The 24,907-nt window shown below is 52.0% G+C and overlaps 18 protein-coding genes across 18 annotated transcripts; 10 read left to right on the top strand and 8 right to left on the bottom strand.

Moving 5' to 3' along the window:
- Positions 1–16: 16 nt before the first annotated feature.
- Positions 17–781, top strand: BCR37DRAFT_379753 (kinase-like domain-containing protein; the record flags this gene model as incomplete). The annotated part of the gene is made up of 1 exon (XM_040869329.1): positions 17–781. A coding segment is annotated over one exon (765 nt), but the record flags the coding sequence as incomplete, so codon positions are not given.
- A 32-nt stretch (positions 782–813) lies between these two features.
- Positions 814–1,671, bottom strand: BCR37DRAFT_20903 (uncharacterized protein). Its single transcript, XM_040866407.1, has 2 exons — positions 1,561–1,671; positions 814–1,479 (listed from the first exon to the last, which is right to left on the bottom strand). The coding sequence occupies exons 1-2, from the start codon at positions 1,618–1,620 to the stop codon at positions 847–849; spliced, it is 693 nt and encodes a 230-aa protein (XP_040724994.1). The 5' UTR covers positions 1,621–1,671; the 3' UTR covers positions 814–846.
- Positions 1,672–1,765: 94 nt separating this feature from the next.
- Positions 1,766–3,186, top strand: BCR37DRAFT_367902 (uncharacterized protein; the record flags this gene model as incomplete). The annotated part of the gene is made up of 2 exons (XM_040868298.1): positions 1,766–1,922; positions 1,959–3,186. The coding sequence occupies exons 1-2, from the start codon at positions 1,798–1,800 to the stop codon at positions 3,184–3,186; spliced, it is 1,353 nt and encodes a 450-aa protein (XP_040724995.1). The 5' UTR covers positions 1,766–1,797.
- BCR37DRAFT_379754 (uncharacterized protein) lies at positions 3,166–4,885 on the bottom strand. Its single transcript, XM_040869330.1, has one exon. The coding sequence runs from the start codon at positions 4,819–4,821 to the stop codon at positions 3,223–3,225; it is 1,599 nt and encodes a 532-aa protein (XP_040724996.1). The 5' UTR covers positions 4,822–4,885; the 3' UTR covers positions 3,166–3,222.
- Positions 4,886–5,051: 166 nt separating this feature from the next.
- BCR37DRAFT_379755 (uncharacterized protein) lies at positions 5,052–7,367 on the bottom strand. The gene has a single exon (XM_040869331.1). The coding sequence runs from the start codon at positions 7,302–7,304 to the stop codon at positions 5,145–5,147; it is 2,160 nt and encodes a 719-aa protein (XP_040724997.1). The 5' UTR covers positions 7,305–7,367; the 3' UTR covers positions 5,052–5,144.
- A 30-nt stretch (positions 7,368–7,397) lies between these two features.
- Positions 7,398–8,337, top strand: BCR37DRAFT_21010 (uncharacterized protein). The gene is made up of 3 exons (XM_040866418.1): positions 7,398–8,034; positions 8,072–8,213; positions 8,254–8,337. The coding sequence occupies exons 1-2, from the start codon at positions 7,519–7,521 to the stop codon at positions 8,120–8,122; spliced, it is 567 nt and encodes a 188-aa protein (XP_040724998.1). The 5' UTR covers positions 7,398–7,518; the 3' UTR covers positions 8,123–8,213; positions 8,254–8,337.
- On the top strand, positions 8,240–9,975 carry BCR37DRAFT_21335 (uncharacterized protein). Its single transcript, XM_040866429.1, has one exon. It carries the CDS (start codon positions 8,512–8,514, stop codon positions 9,607–9,609), a length of 1,098 nt encoding a protein of 365 aa, XP_040724999.1. The 5' UTR covers positions 8,240–8,511; the 3' UTR covers positions 9,610–9,975.
- BCR37DRAFT_379757 (uncharacterized protein) lies at positions 9,718–10,360 on the top strand. The gene is made up of 2 exons (XM_040869332.1): positions 9,718–9,863; positions 9,907–10,360. Exons 1-2 carry the CDS (start codon positions 9,724–9,726, stop codon positions 10,235–10,237), a joined length of 471 nt encoding a protein of 156 aa, XP_040725000.1. The 5' UTR covers positions 9,718–9,723; the 3' UTR covers positions 10,238–10,360.
- Positions 9,951–12,213, bottom strand: BCR37DRAFT_379758 (WD40-repeat-containing domain protein). Its single transcript, XM_040869333.1, has 7 exons — positions 11,902–12,213; positions 11,805–11,845; positions 11,667–11,764; positions 11,475–11,625; positions 10,982–11,437; positions 10,404–10,945; positions 9,951–10,365 (listed from the first exon to the last, which is right to left on the bottom strand). The coding sequence occupies exons 1-7, from the start codon at positions 11,940–11,942 to the stop codon at positions 10,342–10,344; spliced, it is 1,353 nt and encodes a 450-aa protein (XP_040725001.1). The 5' UTR covers positions 11,943–12,213; the 3' UTR covers positions 9,951–10,341.
- Positions 12,214–12,273: 60 nt separating this feature from the next.
- On the top strand, positions 12,274–14,195 carry BCR37DRAFT_379762 (uncharacterized protein). The gene is made up of 2 exons (XM_040869334.1): positions 12,274–12,678; positions 12,719–14,195. The coding sequence occupies exons 1-2, from the start codon at positions 12,505–12,507 to the stop codon at positions 14,132–14,134; spliced, it is 1,590 nt and encodes a 529-aa protein (XP_040725002.1). The 5' UTR covers positions 12,274–12,504; the 3' UTR covers positions 14,135–14,195.
- BCR37DRAFT_379764 (Thiolase, N-terminal domain-containing protein) lies at positions 14,194–15,639 on the top strand. The gene is made up of 2 exons (XM_040869335.1): positions 14,194–15,058; positions 15,098–15,639. Exons 1-2 carry the CDS (start codon positions 14,269–14,271, stop codon positions 15,529–15,531), a joined length of 1,224 nt encoding a protein of 407 aa, XP_040725003.1. The 5' UTR covers positions 14,194–14,268; the 3' UTR covers positions 15,532–15,639.
- A 34-nt stretch (positions 15,640–15,673) lies between these two features.
- BCR37DRAFT_21015 (uncharacterized protein) lies at positions 15,674–16,859 on the top strand. Its single transcript, XM_040866420.1, has 2 exons — positions 15,674–16,290; positions 16,335–16,859. The coding sequence occupies exons 1-2, from the start codon at positions 15,710–15,712 to the stop codon at positions 16,519–16,521; spliced, it is 768 nt and encodes a 255-aa protein (XP_040725004.1). The 5' UTR covers positions 15,674–15,709; the 3' UTR covers positions 16,522–16,859.
- Positions 16,596–17,287, bottom strand: BCR37DRAFT_367912 (40S ribosomal protein S13; the record flags this gene model as incomplete). Its single annotated transcript, XM_040868299.1, has 2 exons — positions 16,596–16,905; positions 17,053–17,287. The coding sequence occupies 2 exons, from the start codon at positions 17,285–17,287 to the stop codon at positions 16,685–16,687; spliced, it is 456 nt and encodes a 151-aa protein (XP_040725005.1). The 3' UTR covers positions 16,596–16,684.
- Positions 17,288–17,402: 115 nt separating this feature from the next.
- BCR37DRAFT_379767 (uncharacterized protein) lies at positions 17,403–18,121 on the top strand. Its single transcript, XM_040869336.1, has 2 exons — positions 17,403–17,883; positions 17,927–18,121. The coding sequence occupies exons 1-2, from the start codon at positions 17,469–17,471 to the stop codon at positions 18,007–18,009; spliced, it is 498 nt and encodes a 165-aa protein (XP_040725006.1). The 5' UTR covers positions 17,403–17,468; the 3' UTR covers positions 18,010–18,121.
- Positions 18,122–18,616: 495 nt separating this feature from the next.
- Positions 18,617–21,331, bottom strand: BCR37DRAFT_402716 (WD domain-containing protein; the record flags this gene model as incomplete). The annotated part of the gene is made up of 1 exon (XM_040871931.1): positions 18,617–21,331. One exon carries the CDS (start codon positions 21,329–21,331, stop codon positions 18,617–18,619), a length of 2,715 nt encoding a protein of 904 aa, XP_040725007.1.
- Positions 21,332–21,461: 130 nt separating this feature from the next.
- Positions 21,462–22,547, bottom strand: BCR37DRAFT_347640 (integral membrane protein DUF6; the record flags this gene model as incomplete). The annotated part of the gene is made up of 1 exon (XM_040867782.1): positions 21,462–22,547. The coding sequence occupies one exon, from the start codon at positions 22,545–22,547 to the stop codon at positions 21,462–21,464; it is 1,086 nt and encodes a 361-aa protein (XP_040725008.1).
- A 232-nt stretch (positions 22,548–22,779) lies between these two features.
- BCR37DRAFT_22575 (uncharacterized protein) lies at positions 22,780–23,522 on the top strand. The gene has a single exon (XM_040866478.1). The coding sequence runs from the start codon at positions 22,860–22,862 to the stop codon at positions 23,457–23,459; it is 600 nt and encodes a 199-aa protein (XP_040725009.1). The 5' UTR covers positions 22,780–22,859; the 3' UTR covers positions 23,460–23,522.
- On the bottom strand, positions 23,476–24,678 carry BCR37DRAFT_392932 (uncharacterized protein; the record flags this gene model as incomplete). Its single annotated transcript, XM_040871226.1, has 2 exons — positions 23,476–24,477; positions 24,532–24,678. 2 exons carry the CDS (start codon positions 24,676–24,678, stop codon positions 23,476–23,478), a joined length of 1,149 nt encoding a protein of 382 aa, XP_040725010.1.
- Positions 24,679–24,907: the final 229 nt, after the last annotated feature.

Consider the following 24,907-nt stretch of genomic DNA (forward strand, 5'->3'; position numbering starts at 1 on the left):
GTTGACGAAACAAGCGGACAGCGTGCCAGACTTCAATTTCATCCGGCTATATTGGCGTCACATGCTTGAGGCAGTTCAAGCAGTGCATGACCAGCATATTGTTCATTCAGATCTGAAGCCAGCCAACTTTCTGCTCGTTGAAGGAGCCCTCAAATTGATTGACTTTGGTATTGCAAAGACCATTGGCAACGACACGACCAACATTCACAGGGATCAACAAATTGGCACAGTCAATTACATGTCGCCGGAAGCATTGTCCGACACAGGCGGCAATGGAGCACGGCTCATGAAGCTTGGACGCGCAAGTGATGTCTGGAGTCTGGGCTGCATTCTCTACCAGATGGTCTATGGCCGTACGCCTTTTGCTCACTTGACAATGATTCAAAAGATTCAAGCGATCCCCAACGCTGCTCATCGTATCGATTTTCCAACAAGGGCTTACCCGCCTGCCATGGCAAGCAGTGACGCCAAGGACGAATCCTTTGCCAGGACAGTTGACGGCGATCTGCTGCGCGTCATGCGAGGTTGCTTGGAGCGAGACGCTAAGCAGAGACTCACAATCACAGAACTCCTCAAGGACTCATTTCTGCGGCCAGAAGACAAGGTGGCTCGTCCATTGCGGGCCGACCAAGTCAATGTTGGTCTGGCAGAGCTGACTGAGCTGCTGAGACTGACTGTGGCCCAGACGCGCGAGAAGACCTTGTCGAGAGTGGCGATAGCGGACAGCGATATACAAGTGCTGTCCAGAGACTTTTTTGATCATCTCCGCCATGCGCGGTAGCTCTTCCATGTATTTGTAACCATGTATTTTGTAACAACACACGCTGTATCTTTCCAGACCAAGGCTCAATATCTCTTCTTGCGTCGCTCATCCACGTCATCCGACTCCTTTGTAAGCCATGACCGTTTCTTTTGCTCACGCTTCTCCTTGTACTGCTTCTTAAACTCCTGCATTTCCTTCTTGGAGTACTGAGCCTGCGCCCGCTCTGCCTTGAATGACTTGCCTTCTTGATTGAAAGCTTCAAGATCGAAGAACTTTTTGAGCTGCCTCTCACCGCGACCATCAGACGTAAAGTTCTCCACCGTCTTTTCAGGGTCTCGTACAAACTTTCCGGAGCGCTTATTGAATTGGACTTGGAAGGCGACATCTCCAGTAGAGTCGTTGTTGGTGAAATGAATCGCATAATCGGCGGGTGTGTCTTGTCCGGCAGGCACGCGTGGATTGGTCCAGGTAGTCTCGCCTGTGCGTGTGTTGTGAAAGTAGTAGCGTTGACTAGACTGATCTAGCACGGCTTGCCATCCGTCAGCGTCGTCGCTTGGCTCTGTAGACTCGGGCAACGGCTCGTCTGGCAACGGAGGTTGCTCCTTCGTGGCTTCGTTTGCTGCTGAAGCCTCATCTGGCAAGGGCGGCGCTTCGAGAGGCAGAGGTGGAGGCTCATCAGGCAAAGGCGGCTGATCAGATGAGACTGCATCGCCGGCCTCAACAGGCTCTGTCGGGTACGTCGCCTCCCTTGCAGGTTTGAGCGCTTCATTCACTGCGCCTGCCACGTCCCGTTGAGCTATCTGTGCCTTTGATGATGCGTTCGCCTTGCTCTGTCCATCCTGCTCGCCCCGTACCATCCTCAACAAGCAGGCGCTTCACGCATACGACGGTCTTTGCGATTGTCTTGAGGTCAAAGGTTGAACGTCGTCGCGGTCGCCTTCATCAGGGACAACACCACATCTACAAAAGCTTTCTGACTCTAGCTGCATATCCTGCCTGAAGGGCAAACGCTCTGGAGCCCACGATATGCCATCATGTACTCTATCGCTATGGTCTCTGACTTTTTCTATCCGCAACCAGGCGGTATAGAGTCGCACATCTACCAGCTCTCCCAAAGACTCGTTGACCGCGGCCACAAAGTCATTGTCATTACGCATGCGTATGCTTCTCTCTATTAAGCTTTTCTAATCACCAGCTACGGAGATCGTGTTGGGGTGAGATACCTGACCAACGGCCTCAAAGTTTACTATGTCCCGTTCTTGACCATTTACAGAGAGGCAACCATGCCTACTGTCTTTTCCTTCTTTCCCATCTTTCGCAATATTGTCCTGCGAGAGCAAGTCCAGATTGTGCATGGTCACGCGTCTCTGTCTTCACTATGTCATGAAGCTATTCTCCATGCCCGGACTATGGGCTTGCGAACATGCTTCACGGACCATTCTCTGTTTGGTTTCGCAGACGCAGCATCGATCCTGACAAACAAACTGCTGAAATTCACACTCTCTGACGTCGATCATGTCGTTTGTGTCTCTCACACTTGCAAGGAAAACACAGTCCTACGTGCTGCACTCGACCCTACCATGGTCTCCGTTATTCCAAACGCCGTGGTCAGCTCAAACTTTTCACCAGCAATCTCACCACCGCTTTTGACTGAGGAGATTGTCATTGTGGTCATTTGCCGTCTTTTCTACAACAAGGGCGCCGATCTGCTTGTTGCTTGTATTCCACGCATCTGTGCAATGCATCCCAAAGTCAAATTCATCCTGGCCGGTGATGGACCAAAGATGATTGACTTGATCCAAATGCGGGAAACGTACATGCTTCAGGATCGCATTGAGATGCTGGGTGCAGTGCGTCACGAAAATGTGCGCGATGTCATGGTGCGTGGACACATCTACCTCCACCCGTCGCTGACCGAAGCCTTTGGCACAGTCATTGTCGAAGCAGCGTCGTGTGGCCTCTATATTGTATGCACGCGTGTCGGTGGTGTCCCTGAGGTGTTGCCAGACCATATGACTGTCTTTGCCAGGCCAGAGGAAGATGACTTGGTCACGGCAACATCACGAGCCATTGATGATCTGTGCCGTGGACGCGTCAAGACTGACAAGTTTCATGACCAAGTCAAAAGGATGTACTCGTGGACAAACATTGCGGCACGCACTGAGCAAGTGTATGACCACATCAGTGCCAACGCGTCGTTGCCACTCATGGAGCGTCTCAAGAAGTATTATGGATGTGGCGTTTATGCAGGCAAGCTGTTTTGCATGCTTGTGGCCATTGACTTCTTGCTTCTCATTGTGCTCGAATACTTGCAACCACTTGCGTCGATTGACATTTGCAAGAATTTGACGGTCCATCGGCTGACTGGCCTGGTTGAGACGAAGCAAGGCGAATTAGAGGACATAGACACAAGGAAAGATTAATTACGGATCGTTAGGCTACATTGCAATTCAGCGTACCTAGTATGGCCCAGGGGCAGGGGCAGTTCCAGACAGGTTGGTTTGGGCCATCTGCTGCGTTGGCACTTGTGATTGTGTCGCGGCAGGCTGAGCGTAACCTGCTGCTGTCGCGGGCTGAGCATATCCGCCAGGTGCTGCTGCAGCAGGCTGAGCATACCCACCAGGTGCTGCTGCGGCAGGCTGAGCGTATCCACCGGGAGCAGCTGCAGCAGGCTGGGCGTATCCACCAGGAGCAGCTGCAGCAGGCTGAGCGTATCCACCGGGAGCAGCTGCAGCAGGCTGAGCATGACCGACAGGCACAGCATGTTCAGGCACCGTTCCAGTTGTTGGAGCTGTTGCTGCGTGAGCATGGGAAGCGGATGGGCTGGCAATCTCGGTATCCGAGTCGTCCATCAGCTCAGCCGACTCTGGCGTCGGGGCATTGGCTGCGAATTTGCACAGTGCAGTCCACCACTTCATCATATCATCATAGCTTGTTGCTTGGAATGCATAGTCATGCTTCGAAGAAAGCAATCCCTTGCTCTTGCCCGACACAACAAACTTGTTTTTACCATTCGTCTGGGTAGAGTGCGCGCCGATGGTGGCATCTTTGATGTCGAGGGTCCACGCGGGTTCTGGGTCGCTCTCGATGCTCTTGCTCTTGAATTCATGCAAGAAACCGGCTTTGGTGAGGACAAAGTAGGCAGGACTGTACTTCTTCATCACGGTACCCTTGCGCATCAAGTCTCCCTCAAGCACAGGAGCAGTTGAAGGATGGTCGGCGCCAGCAAAGACAATGCTGCTGACGTCGCGCTTGGCGACATTGGAGCTAAGCAAGCTGTGGTCACGCGCAGTGAATGCCTTCCATTCGTGGTCGGGTGCAAGCTGCTGAGAGGTCGTGAGCATGCTATTGCTTGAACTCTGGAAATCCTGTCCTTCTGCTGCATGCTGTCGCGAGACTTCCGCAATCATGGCCTGAATGGATCTGACGATCTTGATTTCAAACTCCTCACACTGCTTCTGAAAGGCGAGAACGGTCTCGGTGTGTGCATTCTCCTCCTCTGTCTGCTTGCTGAGCTGCTTAAGAATGCCACGCTTGACGAGGAATGGGTCGTGGTCTGCTTTGACTCCCTTGGGATTTGTCTCGAAGGAGGACGTGTGCTTGCCAAGTGTCTCGATGTGTTTCTGCGTCTCCGTTTGCAGCTTAGACACGCCCTTTGCGCCCTTGAGACCGTCCTTCTTCAGACGCTTCTCGAAAGACTGAATCTCATCCTCGAGCGTAGATGCTTGTGCTACGAGCGAGTGACGCACAGCCTTGGCATAGGCCTCCTGGTCAGCTCCCCATCGCTGCGTTGTGGTCTGTAAGGCAGTGAATACATCCTGGATGCCTGCCTGCTCAAAGTGACCAGTGTGCTTAAATGGCACCTCGAGCACCTTGGCAAGCTTGTGGTGGTCCTTGGCAGAGGACTCGTGGACCTTCTCGAGGTGCTTGAAGTAGTCCTCTAGATTCTTGACGAGTGTGCGCCATGCCTTGAAGCGCGCATCAAGAGACTCTGCTGGGTCTGGAGCACCGGATGTTGCCTGGTGAGGAACTGCAGGTTGTGCTTGGGTAGAAGACATGATGGTCTATGTCTCCAATGTGTGTATATGATGTATGAGTGGATGAAGGACGGGAGGGTTCCTGGGTATTTATCGTTTCCCGCTGCGACCGTTGCACTCTTCCTCCCTTCCACGGGCTCAGCAAACAGCAACGCCCGATGACGTCAGAAGAGACTGCCCAGGATCACCGTCTGGTGAGGTGGCGAGGCGGCAAGGACAGGGCTGAGCAGCAGGAGCAGGAGCAAGAGTAGCCAGTACAAGCATGAACCCGTTCACTACAGATGGACACCTATAAATCACTAGAAGCACAAAATTAAAATGTCATGTGGTCGGCACAGCTAGGCCTAGTACCTGGGCTGCAATGGAGGAGCAACATCAGGCTGAGACATGTATTGGCCTTGGCTGAATTGCGGCTGTTGATACCCGACACCAGCAAGTCCAGGCTGCTGTACAGTCCCGAAATTCTGTTGAGGTTGCTGGTATGACTGACCCGTGCTGTGCGACACAAGATCCAGTCGAGGTACGCGGTAGACGTACGGCTTGGTTTTGCCCTCGTGGTTGCTCTGATCAATCTCGACATTGAGAGACACCTCCAAACCACCATTTGGACCAGTGTGGTCAATGCTGCACCAGTTGCGACGAGGCAGTAAGCATGGGTTGTTGAGCTTCTTCTCATTCACATCGTGTGTAAACAGCGGAATTTGCGTCTCGTCACACTCCTTATCCAAGTGGTGAACACAGTTGCGCTTTGACAACACATTCGACACAGCTTCAGCAGGCGGTGTGTTGACAATAGCAGAGGAGATGATGTTGGGCATGTAGCGGTGGTCCTTCTCTCTTGGAATGCGCAAGTTGACGTTTGAGTAGAATTCTCCTACTGAAGCAAGATGGACGTCACCACCGAGTAGGGTGATGCGCACAGAACGGAGGAGTGAGAGAGCTTGCAATCGCAGGACAAAGTCATTGCGCTCCTGCTTGTGGTGCTTGGCACACCAGTGATCATTCAAATCATCAAGCAGCTCCACTCCCTCGTCAAACTTTTGCGTAAAGCCACTCAATACACCAGTCTTGCCAAGAATGCGAAGTGGATCCATAGCCTTGGAGGTGAGCAACTCTTCCAACCAAACAAGACGCGGATATGCGATAGGCACACCGAGCAGCACAATGAGATGCTCCGTCTGGCCTGGCACAATGGAGTTCTCGAGACGGTGAAAGATCTTGTCGTACGTCTCATTCGTCACAATCTGGTGCTTGGTACGCTCAGTCCTGTTGTCGAAGCCAAAGAAGATGGTCTTTGGGCCTAAGTTGGCAACAATGTTGCGAGAGTGTTCGTGGATGTATGGCCCAGGCTTGACACCATAGCACCAAGCAGAGTTGGCGTTTTCCTGCTCAGTTGGTAGAGACTGGTGCTGGAACAGCATGTAGTATTTGAATGCCACGTTGCCGAGACCTGAAAAGACGGCAGATCGCATGAAATGGTCAGGATAAGAGCCAAATCCATCAATGATGTCGTGGTCATCAAAAATATTGACCATAGGAATCATACCATTGGCGCGACCAAACTGACCTTGCCTGAACCACCAACAATAGTGCTCAAAGTAAAAGGCTTCGAGTTCGTGGCGCATGTCCTCGGTAAAGGGTCGTGCGGTCTTGTGCTCCATGGTGGACATGTTGAGCCATTCCTTGAACAAGGCACATCGTCGTGAGACCAAGTCGCAGTAGATCTGGTCGCCTCCGCCGAGCATGACGTGGAAAGGCTTCTCGTTATGGCTGCGCAAGACATCCTTCCAAAGCGGGTCCGGACCACAAAATTTGGTCTGGTCTACAGACAGAGAGAATCCATTGCAACTGTGGAACATGATGCGCATTGTCTCGTGCTTGGATGGCACAACGAAGGGAATCTGCTCCGAACCGTTGATGCAATATGTGATGCGCTGCTCTTGGTCGCCAAGCACAATTTGCAGTGGGAAGCGCCAGAAAGATGAGCCCATCTGCGTGTGTAGCACCTCTCCGGCAACATCCTGGCCGGTGCTCAACTTGAGCGCCGGTCGCGAGGCATAGTCCGACTCGCCGTCAATAGCAACAATTAATACGGAGCCTTGCCAAACTGGCTGAGCTGCCCTGAAGTCGGTGTCAACATAGCGCAAAAGGGGGCCGCATTTGATGGAAAGGGCAGGCGACATGCCGCGCAGTAAGCCGTGAGTGTCTCGCTCTTGACCAGCCACAGCGAGGTGCTCCATGCCTTGAATCAGGCCTTGTGTGTCTGGCAGCTCCGTCTTTGAGCGCAATCCACTAGACGTGTAGCGCTTGTCCTTGAGAGGATCATCTGTGACGAGCCCTGTTGTGTGGAACATGTCGCCCTCCTCGAGCGGCACATTGATGGAAGGCTCCACTGTGGTGTGTCGAATCGGGTCTTCAACCAGCTTTTGTTCATGCGCTTTCTTGGAGCTCGAGCTGGGGACGTGCTTGTCGAGCTTGTCCTTGATCTTGTTGAGTACACCCATGGCTGCCAGAAGATACTGGGCGCCTGGATAGGATGCTTGTGTTGGTCAGAGGCGGCTGTTCATCTGCTGGCTCGCTTAGATAATGGCGAACTGCAGCGGGTCAGCGTCATAACAAACCACAACGCGTGAACGCTGAGCTGGACGAGACTTGCTTGAGTGATACAGACTACTGGATGGCCTATAGACTACAGCTTGCATCTCCTCTGCTTCTTGGATGAGCCAGCTGCCTGAGCTAGAATGCGCCTGCTGCTTTACAGACGTTCGCGCCGATGAACTTGCGCAGTGCAACGAGGGCCATCTATACTGCAAAGAATGCCTTGAACAGCTTGCCTCTCATGCAATAGGCAGTAACGACTATGCGGCAATGCACTGCGTCGATCAAAGCGGCTGTAAGGCTGATTTCTGTATACAGCAACGCCAGCAGTTCCTAGACAGAACCAAAATGCAGGCCCTCGACAAGCTGGAAGCCCTTGCGAGTGTGCTCAAAGCCTCGTCAACGGACCTCAAGAATTGTTCCTTCTGTGGCGAAGCGCGAATCGTTGATGGAGGGGAGACTGTGTTTGACTGCCCAAATCTCGACTGCCGCAAAAAGACTTGCCTTTCTTGCGAGAAGGAAGCACATACCGGCAAGTCATGTGAAGATGCAGCGAATAATGATCAATCGGCTGCTCAACATCGGGTCGCTGATCAAATGACTGAAGCACTGGTCAGAACCTGTCCTGGCTGCAAAGCGTAAGCATTCTTTATGTTAGCAATGCTAACGGCAGACGCTTTGTCAAGGAAGATGGATGCAACCTCATCACATGTCGTTCCTGTAGAACAAAGACTTGCTATATCTGCAAGGCGGTGGTGAGTGGTTATGAGCATTTTGGCAAGTGTCCTCTATGGGACAAAGGCATCAACAGACATGTAAAGTCGCGCGCGCACTTCAGTGACATGCTGACTCTAGGACCAAGAAATCAAAGCAGCCAGGGAAAAGGCGATCCGCACTGAAGAGGTCGAGCAAAACAAGTCTCTGGAGAGAGAATTGTTCCAATTCGGCAAAGACGACCCTGCGCCACCGCAGCGTCCTGTCGTACCTCCGCTGCCTCCGCTCCCGAGAGGATATCGTGCACCTTATCAACAATTTCCTCAGTGGCAGAACCTCCCAGTGGAAGATGCGCGTCATGACCAGCAAATCGCGCGCGAAGTTGTTAGGCTTGCCCAGATGCGCGATCTCGCAGGAGTTCCTGCACCCGGCATATATGACCAAGTGCCCCAAGTCGTGCGTGCTGCACCACCCAAAAAGAAACGGAGGCTTGATCCAAATGATAAACGACCGTACGGTATCCTGGCGCCACCAGGCGTCACTGCACATGTAGCGAAGGCTGGACCGCTCGCTGCAGACGTACGAGCAGTGCCTCCAGCTGCTGCCAAACAAGAAGCAGCTCCATCTGCTCCTCATGTCCAAACTGCTGTTCCGCCTGTCGAGCCTCGCGCAGATGCGCCCATACCCGGGATCTCATTATCGAAGGCTTCTCCGCAAAGAAAGCCGACCGAGCAACCTACAAACCCAAACCCACCGGCACCAGGACCTATTGTGGTGAACGTGGCGTCGAAAGAGCTTGGCAAGGAAAAGAATGCTGTCCTACTACAAGGGACCAGAGCATTCAAAGCTGTGACTAGAGCAAAGCCATTGGCAGACTGTGTGTATACAGGCACCTCGGCGTACATCACCATTCCAGATGAGCCTATCGATCTGACAAAGAAAGTGGATCCCTGCACTTCTGGATCAAGCAGCGTCGTCAGGATGCAAGTTGAGAGCCTCGAGCGTCACAAACCGTCGACATCAGCAGAACGACCCAGTGCCGAATCGCTTTTGACTATTCAGCCGCTTCCAAAGTACCCTACTAAACAATTTTTGCGGACAAGGCATGCTGAAAATCGTCTCGCTGGACGAACGAAGATTGAGCCTGTCCTGCTCGCCGATTCAACAACGGCATCTCCTAGCTGTCTAGGCAAAGCCATCTCCTCACCTCCACCGCCACGATCGTCACCTGCTCTCGTGATGTACACTAGGGATGAGCATGAGGAACTCATTAATCAGCCCCTTCCGCGACTCAAAGTCAACAAATTTAACAATCGAAGAGCCATGCCACCGCATCATCAACCTACAAATGAGATTGGCGACTGTATTGCAAAGGCGCGCGATCCAGCCAAGACCCTGGCTATGGCACATGCTGCGCTTCGTTCCGAGAACGATATGGATCTCCCGCGCCGAGAGGTATACAGGGAGCCTAAAACTCGTTTGGTATATCCAGATTGAAGTAGTCTGTCTATAGCCTATAGGGTATCGGTTCCCCGAGGTCTGAGTTGCCATCTGAAGTATTCGAATATCGACGACATCTTGGCTGCTGGTCGCTTTTCGCTTGTTCGAGACATGGCAGCTCCAGCTTCGAAAGAATTGAATGTAGAGCCTTCTGAAACTACAAAGCGGAATCGTCGCTTGCAGTACCTTCGCTCCACGCCTGAATACTTCAGCACTTTGCATGAACTAGCTGATGATTTTGCGAATCCAATGTATATACTTCTCAGTACATCCTACCTTGACTGACGCGTACAGCGCTCAAGAGGCTGATGACCCGATAGGTGGCCCTATATCGAAGCACCTTCTTGCATTTTACGACGCAGATCGTAGGGCACAACAAGCTTTGTCACAAGCTAGCAATCTAGTCGAAGAAGAGAGTGATGACGAGACTGCTGACGACAAGGCTCGCAGAACAGCAGTGGAACAAGTCTTAAGTGGTCAAGCTGAAAACTTTCCCTATCGACAAGTTGATTATGATGCATCGCTTGGTGTGAATGTCACTTCAACACGGGACCAGGAAGAAACATATTTTGGCAGCGAGCCTGCATCAGAGTCAGTCACCGACACAGGGAAGCAGGACTACTAGCACCGTTACTATATATTGGCACAAGAACAGAGTCTTTTCTATCCGAGCATGTCAGGCACCTGCTACATCGCCCTTCTTGTGCAAGGCTTTGGCAGGAAATGTATTTACAGAGTCGAAAAGACAAACAGCTAGCTTGTTAGCAAATACTGAGGAATGAGCAACTTACATTGTTTGTTGCAGCGATCGCAATGGAGTCTTCACGCGGATGCCAGCTCGAATGCAGGATTTTCTTTGAAAAGTCCATCTTGTCTGCATCCAAGACCGGTATCGAGCTCTTTGGCGCCGGACTGAAGCCGCGACCTGCCTTGTTTTTCCTGTCGCTGCCCTTCTTCGCCTTGAATGCACTCTTATCTGCTTGCAGCAAGACTGCTTGCTCTGCTGATGAATCGCTCGGGTCCGTTGGGTAAATCATGAAATTGTTGTTGTAGCTGCCAGACAAGGCGTGCTTGCCATCGCCACTGAATGTACACTCAAACTTGTCAAAGATGCAATCGTTTTCGTAAAGATCGCAGAGCTTGTTTTTGAGTGGGTCATGCATGTTGATGGTCTTGACTGGCTTCTTCTCCATGTTTACATCCCAGATCTTGAGGGTGAGGTAATCCCGCGAGAGGATATACCTGCCGTCTTTGGAGAAACGGACGTCCGAAATGGACGCAATGATTTCTGAAAAGAATGACTTGTTGACGACGTCTTCCTCTTCCTCAAACACTATTGTTAGTTTTGTAGTGGATTGCGGTAGCTTACGTTTCGCGTGTTGATCACACAGCGCAGACTCCCGCATATCGGCCAGTTTGATGGTGCCTTTACTGCTGCTATACATGAACTGGTTGCAGTGCGTCGGGTGAAACTCTGCAGCAGTAATCACCTCTGTCAGCTCTTCCATGTTGACGGGCTTGATGTCAACAATATTGAACGATTGGTCTTGAATGCCCAGATTCCAAAGATTGATGCGCAAGTCATCTGCAGAAATGTACGTCTCGCCGTCTGAATTGACGCTGATGGAGTTGATGTGGTACTGATGAGCATTGGCATAAGTCCGTCGCGGGACCGAAGCCACAATCGTGTCGTGATGGGTCATGCGCGGTAAACGGAGTGTCTCTGCGCTAAACATGTTTTGCTGTGCATACCCATCACTCAGATTGTTTTCCGCAACCACCTTGAGGGACTTTTCAAACACCTTCCAGAGCTTGATGGTTTTGTCTGCTGTTAGCGGTGTCCAGGCAGGCGAGAGACTTGCCATTCGTGCTGAGCAAGAAGTGGGCCGAATTTTGTCGACGGCACCACTTGATCTTGTTGATCTTCTCTTCAATCTCGAGGGACTTGAGGTAGTCAAACTCTGGTTCATGCGATTGAAACTCGGTGTAGAACTTGTACTCGCAGCCTTTTTTCTTGAGGATTAGTCTGGATTGAGCAGTGTATGCAGCCGTACCGAGTGATTGCGCTCAAAGAGCACCACCCGTCCTCCCTTATCACCGGAGGCGAGATAATCGCCTGTACTGTCGAACTCTACCGTGCTGATAATGTCGGCTGCGGAATTAGTATGTGTGCAAAGGCATGAGGCACCTACCTTCTGTGACATCTTCGACGTCGCCTTTATCGCCAAAGCACCTGAAACAATGTGTCAGTCAAGGGAAGGGTCGCGTTGAATGCGTCATCAAACTTACTGCGCGAACTTCCAATTGTGGGTGGGCCCATCGTCCGTCATGCTGATGGCCCGGGTCTCTGAGTTGTTGCAGGCTGCGTGTTGAGCAAATCTGCTGTGTCACAGTGGCCGTGTTGGTGATGCAATCGGTTCTATTGCGAAACAAATGCGTCGCGGTGGAGCAGGCGGTGTATGAGCTGGGTTTCCCGGGGTTGCGGATCCTGGACAGATGTGTCTATACTGGATGCTGCGACGCCCTTGTCTACGAATCACACTGCTGCTTCTGCTGTTGCTGCTAGACTCTGGCGGCGATGGGATGCTGGTTGGGTGTCTCTTGGTCGCCGTCGTTGTCTTCCTCGCTGCTGCTTCACTCCATGCACGTGCACTCAGGTCGCGTAGTTCTGGTTCTACAGTTACTGAGTCTAATACTGAGTCTAATACTGAGTCTAATACTGAGTCTAATACTGAGTCTAATACTGGTCAATGCTAGGCCTGCTCCTGTATCTCTGAAGCCCATCTATGCTATAGTCATCTCTCCCATGTCTGCTGAAAGCTTGGACACCCAGGCCGCCAACCTCATCAAGGCAGGCCACTACAGTGCAGCTATAAGGCTCTACACCAAAGTATGCTGAGTCCTCTCACCGGCAAAGTCTTACATCAGCTCATCAATGCATCCATTGCATCGCCAGACATCATTCGCTTTGACAGGCGAGCATCCTGCTATGAGAATACGGGCCAGCTGCAAGAAGCCCTGGAAGATGCAAAACGCATGCTCCAAATTGACAAGCACAACATCAAGGCATGTCCATGACTACTTTGTGCTTGATGCTAACGACAAGGGCTATCTGAGGGCAGGCAAGATCTACCAGCTCATGAACAAGGACGAGTCGGCCCTGAAATACTATGATCGTGGTCTCACCAACACGCCAGACACGGCGCCGTTGCGTAAAGTACTTTCTCAAATGAAGACTGCAGTCGAAAAGCGTATCCGAGGGTCTCGCATAGAACGAGATCCATTCACACTGCTTCCAGTGGAGATTGTCTGGCAAATATTCAGCAACTGCAGTATGGCTGACTGTGTGCGTGCCAGCAGAGTCTCCAAGGCCTGGCACAGGACCATCACCAAATCACCTTATTTCTGGCAGTACATGGACTCTACAGGCCATGCCAAAGTCCCAAATTCCAAAGCCCTTGAGACGTATGTCATACGGTCAAGGGGCACACTCAAGACACTGCGTATCGAGGCAGACATCAACAAGCTCGTGATGCAACGCGGGCTCGGCTCACAGCTCACGAATCTGCGCTGTGGTTTGAATGAGGGTTCGTACCCCGCCCTGCGAACCATGAAACAGCTGCAGGTGCTCGACTTGGCTGGGCCTTCCCCTTTTGATCGCTGCCCCAAATTTCAACAGGCGGCCCAAATCATCTCTGCCTTGCCAAATCTCCAAACCTTTTCCGCGCATATCCTCGCAACGGCCAGACGACTAGACACGTTTGCTGAGATCACCGCGCCCAATCTGCAAACGCTACTGCTAGTCTTTCCTATCGGCGGGCAGATGCTGGATGGTGCCTCCCTAACAGATGCAGCACAATGGAAGATGCCAAAGTTGGAAACCTTCTTTTTGGCTGGGATTGGCGCTTTGTTGTGGCCAGACGAGAGACGTGTTGCTTGGCCTCCGACCCTGAAGAAGATTCAGTGCACATTTGACCTTCGTACTGGGCAAAATGTTGTGCCAGGTGCCCTCATCGAGCCTGCTGTGCCAGATCACCTAGAGCATTTCTATTGGCGCACAACCACTGAAATGCCAAAGACCAAGTCAGGCAAGTATCCACCGCTCAAGACGCTCATCTTCCATGACCTCAAGTCATTTGGTCGTCCTGTTTGGATGGACTCTGCCTGGGCCTCGTTTGGCCAGACCGTCACACGTCTTGAGTTCTCCCATTGCGAAACGGAGTCTGAGAAGCTGCAGTTTTATGTTCGGTGCTTCCCGCGTTTGCAGTGGCTTGGATGTTCCCATGCCAAGTATGTTGACGGGGACGTGCTCAATGCCGTTGGTGATACGTGCAGCACCCTCAGGACAATAGATCTCGGTGTATGTAATCGAATTGAGTCGGCGGCAGTGCTCAGACTGACTAAGCTGCAGCCTGATTTGCGTCGGCTGATCATTGACAAGGGAGTCCTTGCGCCTGATGTGCTGACATGGCTGCGCAAGACTCGCGGTGTCTCTGTCACACAGCTGCCCAATTCTAGGTAGCAGCAATCTGTTGACTTCTTCTGCCTTCCCATCTGAGCCGGCGCCTCGGACTCTCGCTCCCCGCCGCTGCCTCTCCGCAAACTCATCCATCACCTTGAACCCCGTACTTTCTTCTCCTCCATCCATCTCTCATCATGACCAACCGTCTCCGTCAAATTGCATCGCACATCACTGGCTCTGCCGATGATGTTGTCATCATCAAGGCCGTCCGCACCCCGCTCTGTAAGGGCTTCAAGGGGCCCTTCAAGGACACTCCAGTCGACCTCCTCGTCCTAGCCATCCTCCGTGAGTTTGCACAGAACTCTGGCATCGACCCTGCCGTCGTGGATGATATCTGCGTCGGCAATGTCTCGGGCGGCAGTAACGTTGCATACAGTGCGCGTGGTGCCGCCTTGGCTGCTGGTTTCCCCTCCTCCACCTCGCTGCACACGCTGAACCGTTGGTGTTCCTCTGGTTTGGTGGCTACGCAATCCATTGCGAATGCTATTCGCTCCGGTGAGATTGAAGTGGGTCTCGCACTGGGTGCAGAGAGCATGTCTGCTGCACCCCGCGCCGACCCCGTCTTAAGCGAGGAGATCCTTGCCAATGCGCAGGCCAAGGACTGTACCATGCCAATGGGCTGGACTTCCGAGAATGTTGCCTCTCGTTACAATATCAGCCGTCTTGACCAAGATGCATTTGCAGCTTCGAGCTTCCAAAAGGCAGAAGCCGCACAAAAGGCAGGTCGCTTTGAAGCAGAGATTATTCCAGTGACGGTCCAGGTCAAGGATCCCAAGACGGGTGAGGCAAAGATGGTGACGGTCACGCAAGATGATGGTATTCGTTATGGAACCACCAAGGAATCCCTTGCAAAGCTCAAGCCTGCCTTTGGCAAATTCGCTGGTCCCTCGGGCGGTGCTTCGACGGGTGGAAACTCAAGTCAGAGTAAGTCACTCTCATGTGACAGGAAAACACTAACAGTAGTCACGGATGGTTGTGCCGGTGTGCTCATGATGAAGCGTTCCAAGGCCCTCGAGCTCAACTTGCCCATCCTTGCTCGCTTTGTCTGCGCTACGGCTATTGGCTGTGACCCTGAAGTCATGGGCATTGGCCCAGCTCTCGCCATCCCCAAGGCTCTCAAGCTTGCTGGCTTGACTGTGGCTGACGTGGATTTATTTGAGGTGAATGAAGCCTTTGCCTCGCAGGCCCTGTACTCGTGCCGTGTCCTGGGATTGCCAATGGACAAGGTGAATGTCAATGGTGGTGCTATTGCATTGGGTCACCCACTCGGCTGTACTGGTGCCCGCCAGATTGCTACGGGCGTGTCTGAGCTGCGTCGATCAGGCAAGAAGGTGCTTGTCACCTCGATGTGCGTTGGCACTGGTATGGGTGTTGCTTCTGTCATCATTGCCGACTAGGCTTCTTGTCCGATTGCCTTTGTAGTGGCCTCTGTCTCTTTTCCGGCTACGATGGGACCATAGTACCATACATGATACATATAGTACACAGAATACAGCAGCTGAACGAGTTGTGACATCTGAAGAGGACTCAGTCACCACAACCACCCTCGACCATCCGTCTAGTTGTCGTAGGAGCATGTCTGACGCAGTTCAGGACTCTGCTGCCCCGTCTCAAGCTGAAGCTACACCTGCTGATGTGTCTACTGCCCCAGAAAATACGAGCGAGGCAAAAGGAACAGAAGATACAGACATGACCGACGCGGTGCCCGCTGCTGCAAGTGAAGATACAGGCAGGGACGCGACTCAGCTGCCTGAGACGCGTATTACAGACGCGCCAGCAGATATAGCCAAGGAGCATCCCACGATACAAGCATCTCCGGCCGTGGCAGCAGGTGAGGCTATTGCGCCTGTGGCAACGACCGATGTTCCCACTGCCATTGCAGACCCAGCTGCAGCTGTCTCTGCTTCATCTGAGGAAGCACCAATACCAGAGGATAAGCCTCAAGAGAGTCAGCCATCCTCAGTGTCAGCTGTACCCAAGGCAGTCACAGCAGTGGCTGCAGCAACCGCATCACAACCCATGTCGCGTGCGACATCCGTTGCGAATTGTCACGACGCGATTGCTGAGGAAGTGGGTAAAGCACCCGTCCGCGAGTACCTGCAGGAACGCGTTGCAGACTGGCTCTTGCATGGTATGAAGTGGCTTGCCGTCAACAAGTATGTGCTACTCGATTCAACTAATAAATTGCTAATGACCAAAGGCCCAGTCAACCACTGCTTGTGCTCGGTGAGTACCTTGAACTTGCCCATTACTGGCGCAGTGCTAGCAGTGCACGCGAGACACAAACGCCGCATGACTTTGAGGCAGTTTGGCTCAAGTTTAGAATGTGGCAGACGGTGCCAGAAAACAAGGGCAAGCCTGCGGCAGCATTCGATGTATCCAGGTGAAGTATCCATGCATGAATTGAATGACAATGAACAGGCGAGTCCTTTCAGCGTGACCTTCAGCATACAAAGATAGGGTCAAGACAACGATGTAGATTTTCAAAAATGCATGTGTATTGCTATGAAGAAAGAGGTCGTGACGAGCAGCTCGCTCAGTGAACACATCTTAAGCAATAAGAGTGGATGCCGTAGCGGACTCGTACTTCCAGGTGGGAGGAAGGACAGAGACGCGACGGTAGTAACGTGCGAGACGGTGGATACGCGACTCGATGAGAATAAGACGGAACTTGGAGTCCTTGTCCTTGCGGTTACGCTCGAGGTGCTTGCGGACCTGGACGGCCTTCTTGACGAGGTGGTAGAGATCTTCTGGGATGTCTGGTGCGAGACCTGAAAAATCACTCTGTCAGCACATGACCGAACAGAGGCATATAGGAGGCAGAGAAGGTAACCAAGAGGAGGGCACTGTGGTTGTGAGTACAGCAACAGCGCCTACCAATCCGTCCATCCTTCTCGCCCTTCAATGGATGTACTTACCGTTTGACTTGAGGATACGGAGAATCTTGTTTCCCGTCACGAAACGGACCTGAGGCACACCGTGGGAGTCACGGAGGACAACACCGATCTGCGAGGGAGTCATACCCTTGCGGGCAAACTTGAAGATTTGCTCTGAGACCTCGGATGCGTCTGCCTTGCACCACGATGGAGGTGTGCGCGAGTAGGGAAGAGCAGAGGAGCTCATTCCCTTTCCTTTACTGTGCATGCGACCCATATTTGCTGATTTGTCGAGTTGGTGGTGCTGCTCTGTCCTGTGTGCTGGTCTCTGTGTCTGAGTCTGAATTTATTTTTTGTTTTCTGGGCGCGACAGTCACAGGAGGCAGCTGACATAATTCAACTACTTTGACTACTTACTCTCTGGCTACTTACTCTGATTTCTGACTCTCTGACTTACCATGTCCTTCGCTGCTAAGAAAGGAACAAAGCTCAATGTACACTCCTTCCCCAGGCCACCGGCTCTCGAGCTTTGTAGGCGACACCTCGTCGTCAAGCTGAATGGACGCACTATTGCAGACTGCCCCTCAGGTGCTTATTGGGTACTCGAGACGCATCATGTTCCCACATACTATATTCCACCTACAGACATAGACATGACAGCCTTCAAACAAAACGCCCGCTCAACTTACTGCGAGTGGAAGGGCAGTGCGAGCTACTATGACGTGCACACGCCGCAGGGCACAATCAGCAGCCGTTGCTGGACTTATCTCAAGCCTACAGAGCGTTTCATGCCCATCAAGGGGTACATTAGCTTCTATGCAGACCCATTTGAGTGCTTTGTCGACGGCGAGCGCGTCGTCCCTCAGCCAGGCGGTACAGACCATCTAGCCTTTTACATCTCACTTGCTGACAACAGACTTTTATGGCGGTTGGATGACACAAGATATGGACGGTGGTCCACAGGGTGTCAAAGGCCCACCTGGTACACAGGGCTGGTGACTCAGCGGTGAGTACCACCCCATGTCTCCTTTCCCTTTTCGCGTGCGGCCCTGAGTTTGCTTTTTGTGTTTTGAGCTTGTCCACAATCTACATATCCAATCATGTCCTTTACCTCCGACTTCCAAGTCGTTTTGAACAAGCAGCTCGATGCCGTCTTTGAAAGCTTCTCTACTCCAGATATGTTCATCAAGTCAATGAAGCTGTCGCCGACTACAGTCTCGATTGATATTCTCAAGCAGGATCAAGTCTATCTAGACAGCGAGCTGCGATACAAAGGACATGATGCACAAACACCTGATACTGAAGCTTGTACTCGTCTGCACTTCCACCTCGTAGAAAAGATCAAGACACTAGGCATCACCAACAAGCCAGAAGTCCTTGGCACACAAATCATCTCCAAGCGTCAGAGGCTGCACTTGTATGAGAGTGTCGCGAATGGCGGTCTCGTATCGATCCGCAAAGTCAGACGCTTCTCTGCTACAGACACATCGACCACCATTAGTGAATGCATCACTGGCAAGACATTCTGGCTGCTCAAATCTTATGTTGAAGGACAGTGTCGTGCTGCACATCACGGTCAAATGAAGCTATATCCAACTCTAGCTCTCTAAGAAATCGTCGCAAATGCACGCTTGACGGGCTGCTCTACCGGTTCCTCAAAGTCAGTCTGCGTATTGGCTGCATGATCGCGTTGTAAGAAGCCCAAAGCAGCGAGGTTGAAGCCCATCAAATCCTTTTGCCGTTGCAAAGCCTGTCGCAGGTGGGTGCGGACTGCGTCCAGCATTGGCCGCATCAGTTGATTCGCCACAATCTGTGCATGGTGCATCCGAATCAATACCATCAGAATCTTGGTCGTCAACGGCATGTTCCATGCATGGCGCGCCCAGCTGTCGAGGAAGATGAGAAATGTCGAGACTTTGTCAAATGGCAATATCAGCAAAGCATCCTCTAAATGGCTGGGCTTGACTGCCTGACAGATATTGAGAAGATGCCGTTCTGCAGACACATTCAGGACGTGTAGCACAGGACTCCGCTGGGGCACCGTCATTGCAGGTCGATGCACTTTTTGCCGTTCATACTCTAGCATCATGAGCCGGTCCGCTTCGCAAATCTCGAGTGCCTCGATAATCTTTTCACCTGCCGTCAATGTCTCTGTCGTGGCTTGTCCTGCACGTCCAGCTTCTTCGCCCTCGTCAGTCATCTCATTCATCTCGGTGCGTTGCAGCGAGTCAGCAAGTTGATCTTCGTAAATCTCCTCCATCTCCTTCTCTCGCTCCTCCTCCAAAAAGACGGGATCGTCAGACTGCCGCCAAACACGAATGCTGCAATCGTGACCAGAGGAGACGACAAACTCGCTGTCGCCACTGACTGCCATCGCTGCAACCTCGCCATGGTGGCCATCCAATCGTAGGATATTCTCAAAGCGGTCGCCATCCCAGTAATTGATCTTCTTGTCACGACCGGACGTGAAGAAATTGTGGCCTTCTTGCTCAAATGCCACTTGCAGAATGGCATCGTTGTGTGCAAAGATACTCTTGTGGCAGTCTCCGAAATCAAGACCCCAAAGCTTGACGTTCTTGTCTGCTGAGCACGTCACAAGCATCTTGCTGTCTGAAGAAACGTCCATGTTGAGCACCGGGAGCTTGTGGCCATAAAGTGAGAGAAAGAATTTGAGCGTGTCTGCGAAAAAGACCTTGACAGTAGCATCCAGCAAGGCGACGGCGAGTAATTTAGCATCCGGTGAAAAACGTACTGACAAGACATCATCCGTCAATTTGAGCGTCTTGGCGTGCTTGAGCGTCAGTCGCTGTGTTTGTCTCGTTGTGCCTACCACATCGACTTGGGTCGTCTCGAATCGCCAGAATTTGACAGTCTTGTCTGCAGAGCCTGTAACAAGCGTTCGACCATCAGGATGTACTTGAAGCGACCAGACGGCACCTTCATGCGCATCGAGCGTCTCAACCAGCGTAGAGCTTGCAATATCAAAGAGTTGCAACTTGCCTTCCTTGGTGGCGGCAACAATATACCGATCTTGCAAGATGAATGTGAGTGCAAGGCAGTAGCCGCATTCAATAGTGCGGATACATGCACCACTGTTGATGTTCCACAGCTTGAGCAAGCCATCTGAGCCGGTGGCGAGAATGTCGTTGGCAGAGGAGAGCGTCAAGGTCCGCACTTCTGCTTGATGGCCTGGCAGCTCGAGCGCATGTGCTTTGATGTATTCAGGTACCTCGTGCTTGCTGCTGAGAGACTCTGCTGGTGGTATGGTATAAACTTCGAGCGAATTGTTGTGAAGCGCACAGAGCAGAGTCAAATTAGGCGAAGGTGACCAGCAAATAGAACGAATCTTGTGACTGGAGCGAAGCGTCACATAGGAAACATGCTTGTCGTCAAACTTGATCTCAGCCGTCTCCTGCTCGGCCTTGTCCTTGGCTGCCAGTCTTTTCCGCCGGCGTTTGAGAAGCTTCTCCAACTCATCTGCTGGTCGGATTCGAAATATTTCAACAGCCTTGTCTGCACCTTGAATTGCAAGATAGGATCCACTTGCGTGATATGCCAAAGTCACTGGTCGCGCCTTGGACTGCCGTGGCAATGAGCCCAGGCAAGCAAATACCTTTTCATTGTTGGCCGGCTGCGCTTTGGCATTGATGGACCATAACTTGAGTTCTCCATCCTGGCCAGCTGTTGCCAATGTCGACCCATCTGGGCTTTGCGCCAGCGCCCACGTTTCGCCACGATGTGCGGTATGTGTCTCAACAGCGTGCGATGTCGTCAGATCCCAAAGTTTGAGGAAGGCATCCTTGCTTGTAGACAGCAAATGACTTGCTCCATCGACTTCCAAGAAGAGTAGCGCTGTAATTTGATCGCGATGGCCCTTGAGCCGAGTGATGCCGACTTCTGCAATGACGTCCCACAGGACAATGTTTGTATCGCGCGAGCCTGATGCAAGCCGCATGCCATCCAAGTCAAATGCCAGTGAAGTGATGGCCGAACGATGTCCATTGAGGGTGACGATGAGCTGCCCAGATGCCATGGTCCACAGACGAATAGAGCCGTCGCTGTAGCCAACGGCAAATATATCTTGATCTGCCGGTGATTGTGCCATCTGTGTTACTTCAGCCTTGCAGTCCGGGTCTATCCAAGACATGAGCTTCTCTCCCTTCTTGACATCCCAGACAATGACTCGTTCAAGGGCGGCGACAACCGCGCGCCCGCTTGATGCGCCTGCTTTCGGGTCGGCCAGGAAGATGGCATTGGATTGAGTGGATACGACAACACCAAAGACGTGCTCTAGCTCGTACCTTGTATATGACTTGACCATCCTTTAATTTGTAGCTCAGGGCCTCCTCCAGGCCTTCGTCGGCTTCTACTTGAAGCTTGAATGTGTGCTGCTGTGCTGCTTTCTCTCGACTTTTTTTGAGTCGAGGCGCAGATGTGGCGCAGAGAGTTATTCAGATGGCTTCTTCCCTTCTCCGTCCCTCAGCCAACTCACCCTCGCTGCTAACAATCGTACCCTGGCTACTGCTGCTTGAATCTCTTCTCAGCACCTGCTCCTCAGGTGACGATTCAGGAACAACCACTTTGGCCTGGGTAGACAGGGCGACATAGAGCGTACTCGCCAAAATCAGCAATATGCCAATGCCGCTCCAAATGTCCGGCGTTGTGTCAAAGATGACCTTTTCCCAAACCACAGCAAACAACAGCTGCAGGTATAATGCGCTGGATCCACGTCCTGCCTTTTCTCGCTGCAGCCCCATCGTCAGTAGGAACTGCGCTACAAAGCCAGCCAAGCCCATCAACAAGAGGTAGAGCATTCCTTTGCCTTTTGGTACGACAACCGCTTGTCTCGTCACAATCAGTCCAATCAGACTAATAAGACATGAACAAAGCGAGAACATGGACACTGAAATGAGCGCATGTGCGCGCTTGCCAATGCGCCTGATTGTGACATAGGCAGCCGATGCGCCAAGGACCCCGAGGAGTGAGACACCAACAGCCGTTAGCCGTTGAGCATTGGTTGTTTCTCCTTCGACATCATGTGATGAACCGCCAAAGAGGTCTACTGGCCGGGCAATAAACACAACGCCGCCGAGGGCAATCAGGCCAGCTACCGCTTCCTTCTTAGAAAAGCCCTCGCCTAGAAAGAAGAAGCCCATGACGAGTGTACAACAAGGAACAAGAAAGGTCAGTACAGTCGCATCAGACAAGGGCAAGTATCTGAGCGAAAAATAGATGGAAAACAAGCCAAGAAAGCCGACACAACTTCGAAGGACCAACAAGCCTCGGACCTCCTTTGGCCCGAGGAACCAGTCGTCCACTTTTTGCGTCACCATGTAGATGACTGCGCAAACATAAGTCAGGCTCATGCGTACAAAGATGAGTTGAAATGTCGAGACTGGAACTGCAGGCGGCTTGACGTCTGTCAGTAGCTTGGCCCACACATTCATCGAGGAAAAGAAGAATTGCGACAGAGCAATGAGCAGCAAGCCTTGATTGCGTTTGACAAAGTCTCGAACAGACTCTATTCTAGCCTGCATGGCCAGCTCTTCATCCGCATCTTCATAAGTTGTGTGGATCGGATAGTCTGTCAGCGGCAAGATATAGCGTTCGTTGAAGGAGTTTGTTCGCATAGACTTGCTCGGCCTTTCGGCTCGCAGGCGCCCATTGCTTAGCTTGTCGGCGTAATCAGACATGTAGAGTTTGCATCAGCCAAATGTTGCTCGAGGCAGCTGCTTGGTGTCTTTGTCTCGGGCGTATTTGTGACATGGCCAACTCTGCGCATGACGAACTACAACGCGACCACAACGACCGGCAATCACTCAATCAAGTGAGAGGCCTTGATTGTCAGCATGTCTCTGCCAGCTCCAGCGACATCGGCTTCCAGCAATGATGCTCAGGCATCGCGCCATATCTTCCAATTATCTTCACATCCAATCGCACTCGTCTTTTTTCTCGCCTTTCGCACAGGCGCCATCCTCACCTACATCCTAGGCCTCATCTTTACCAGCAACTTTATTCTCATCTTCATTCTCATCATCCTGCTGCTGGCATTCGACTTTTGGACAGTCAAGAATGTCGCGGGGCGTCTGCTGGTTGGATTGCGTTGGTGGAATGAAACTGACGAGACGGGCGCATCCATCTGGCTCTTTGAATCTGCGAATGAGTCGGTCGAAGTCAATGCTACAGACCAGCGTGTCTTTTGGGGTGTGCTCTATGGCACGCCCGTCATCTGGTTCGGCCTTGCCTTTATCGCCATCATCAAGTTTGAATTTGTTTGGCTGACACTGGTTGTGATTGCCATGATCTTGAGCGGTGCGAATGCCATGGCCTACACACGATGCGACAAGGATGCAAAAAAGAAGTGGGCCAACTCTATTGCCTCTCAAGCAAGCTCGGGCTTTGTCAGACGCATGGCAGGTAATGCGGCGTCTAGGCTATTCGCATTCTAAATAACGTAAACAATGACTAGAGCTCGTCCTTCTTCATGACAAACTCTTGCTTCTTTGAAGCCAGATCGCCAGCTTTAACGCGATCGATCCAATCTTGCAAGTCGACCTTTGTCCTTGGCGACCCTTCAGCGACAATGTACCATCCCTTCTTGCCGTTGATGAATACCACCTCATCAGTAGGAATGGACAGCATCTGGAGCACCATCGCTGCCTCTCCTGCGTATTCCACAAACTTGAACTCCTTTTGCTTGACCTTGAAGTTGAGATCTGTTAGCAAGGGTGCAGGGGCAAGGACACACGACTTTTTCTGCCCGGCAGATAGGCATTTAGATGCCAAATCTTCGGCAGTCTCCACCTTGTCAAACTGGAGGAACGCTTCGGCAGCTGCAGCCTTCTTTTTGGCTGCCTCCTCGGCCTCCTTGGCGGACTTGCTGCTTGACTCGTTTTCAGTGGCTTCTGGCAGGAGTGTGGCATACTCGGCGATGAACTTTCGCATGGGGTCCAGCTTCATCTCTCCGTCATATACAACAGGCTCTGTCTGACCACCAGGAACAACAAGAAGCTTTGGGAAGGTGTCGACTCCAAAGAGCTCAACGGCGTCCGTGACTTCGTTGCGAACCTGAGCAAAGATGGCATCGTCAAAGGACGTCGAGAGAGACTTGTAGATGGACGAAGTGGCGCCCTTCTTGGAAAACAGAAACACTTTGGTCGTGGCATTTTCCTTTGACAAAAAGTCGCTGATCTCGCCGGACTTGAGCTTCCTGACCCTGGAGGGCATCAAGCGTACGGCAAAGTCGGCGATGGCTGCAACAGTGCGGCCCCCTTTGTAGTCTTCAACCCGGACACTGTGCTTGCCATTCTTGTCAACCTCTGGAATCATGATTTTGATGGTTGGGAATCCCTGAACCTGGTACTCGCCGCACAACGGTTTGTTGGAGTCATTGTCGCAATCCACAGCGGCAAAGTTGACCATTCCCTTGAGACTTGCTGCCACCTTCTCATATGTGGGAGCCAGATTCTTGCAGTGTCCGCACTAGAGTCAGCATCATAATCTGACACTACTTAAGCTTACCCAAGGAGCAAAGAACTCTACAAAGCTGATCTTGGATGTCTGTTTGACAGCAGCGTCAAATGTCTTTGGGTCGAGCTGCATCACGGGCGAGTTCTTTCCATATAGCGCAGCTACGCTACCGAGCTGAGCCAGAAGAAGCAGATGCATCTTTGTACTTGAGCAATAGTATGAGATGTAGAGAGTGAGAGTATAGAAGCTGCAGATGTCGTTGGTGTAGCAGATGAACAAGGACACGCTGTCAATTTGAAACGTCGTGGAAACCGTGAGAAAGTTGCCCCTGACTTTATTCTCTCGATTCTCCTTCACGGGCCTACATGTGCCGACAATGCGATGCTCGTTCTCAGTTGCGGTTCATTACTTGCTGCCTTCGGCTTGT

The sequence above is a fragment of the Protomyces lactucae-debilis genome, assembly GCF_002105105.1.
Source record: "Protomyces lactucae-debilis strain 12-1054 chromosome Unknown BCR37scaffold_10, whole genome shotgun sequence".
In the NCBI taxonomy this organism is placed as follows: Eukaryota; Fungi; Ascomycota; class Taphrinomycetes; order Taphrinales; family Protomycetaceae; genus Protomyces; species Protomyces lactucae-debilis.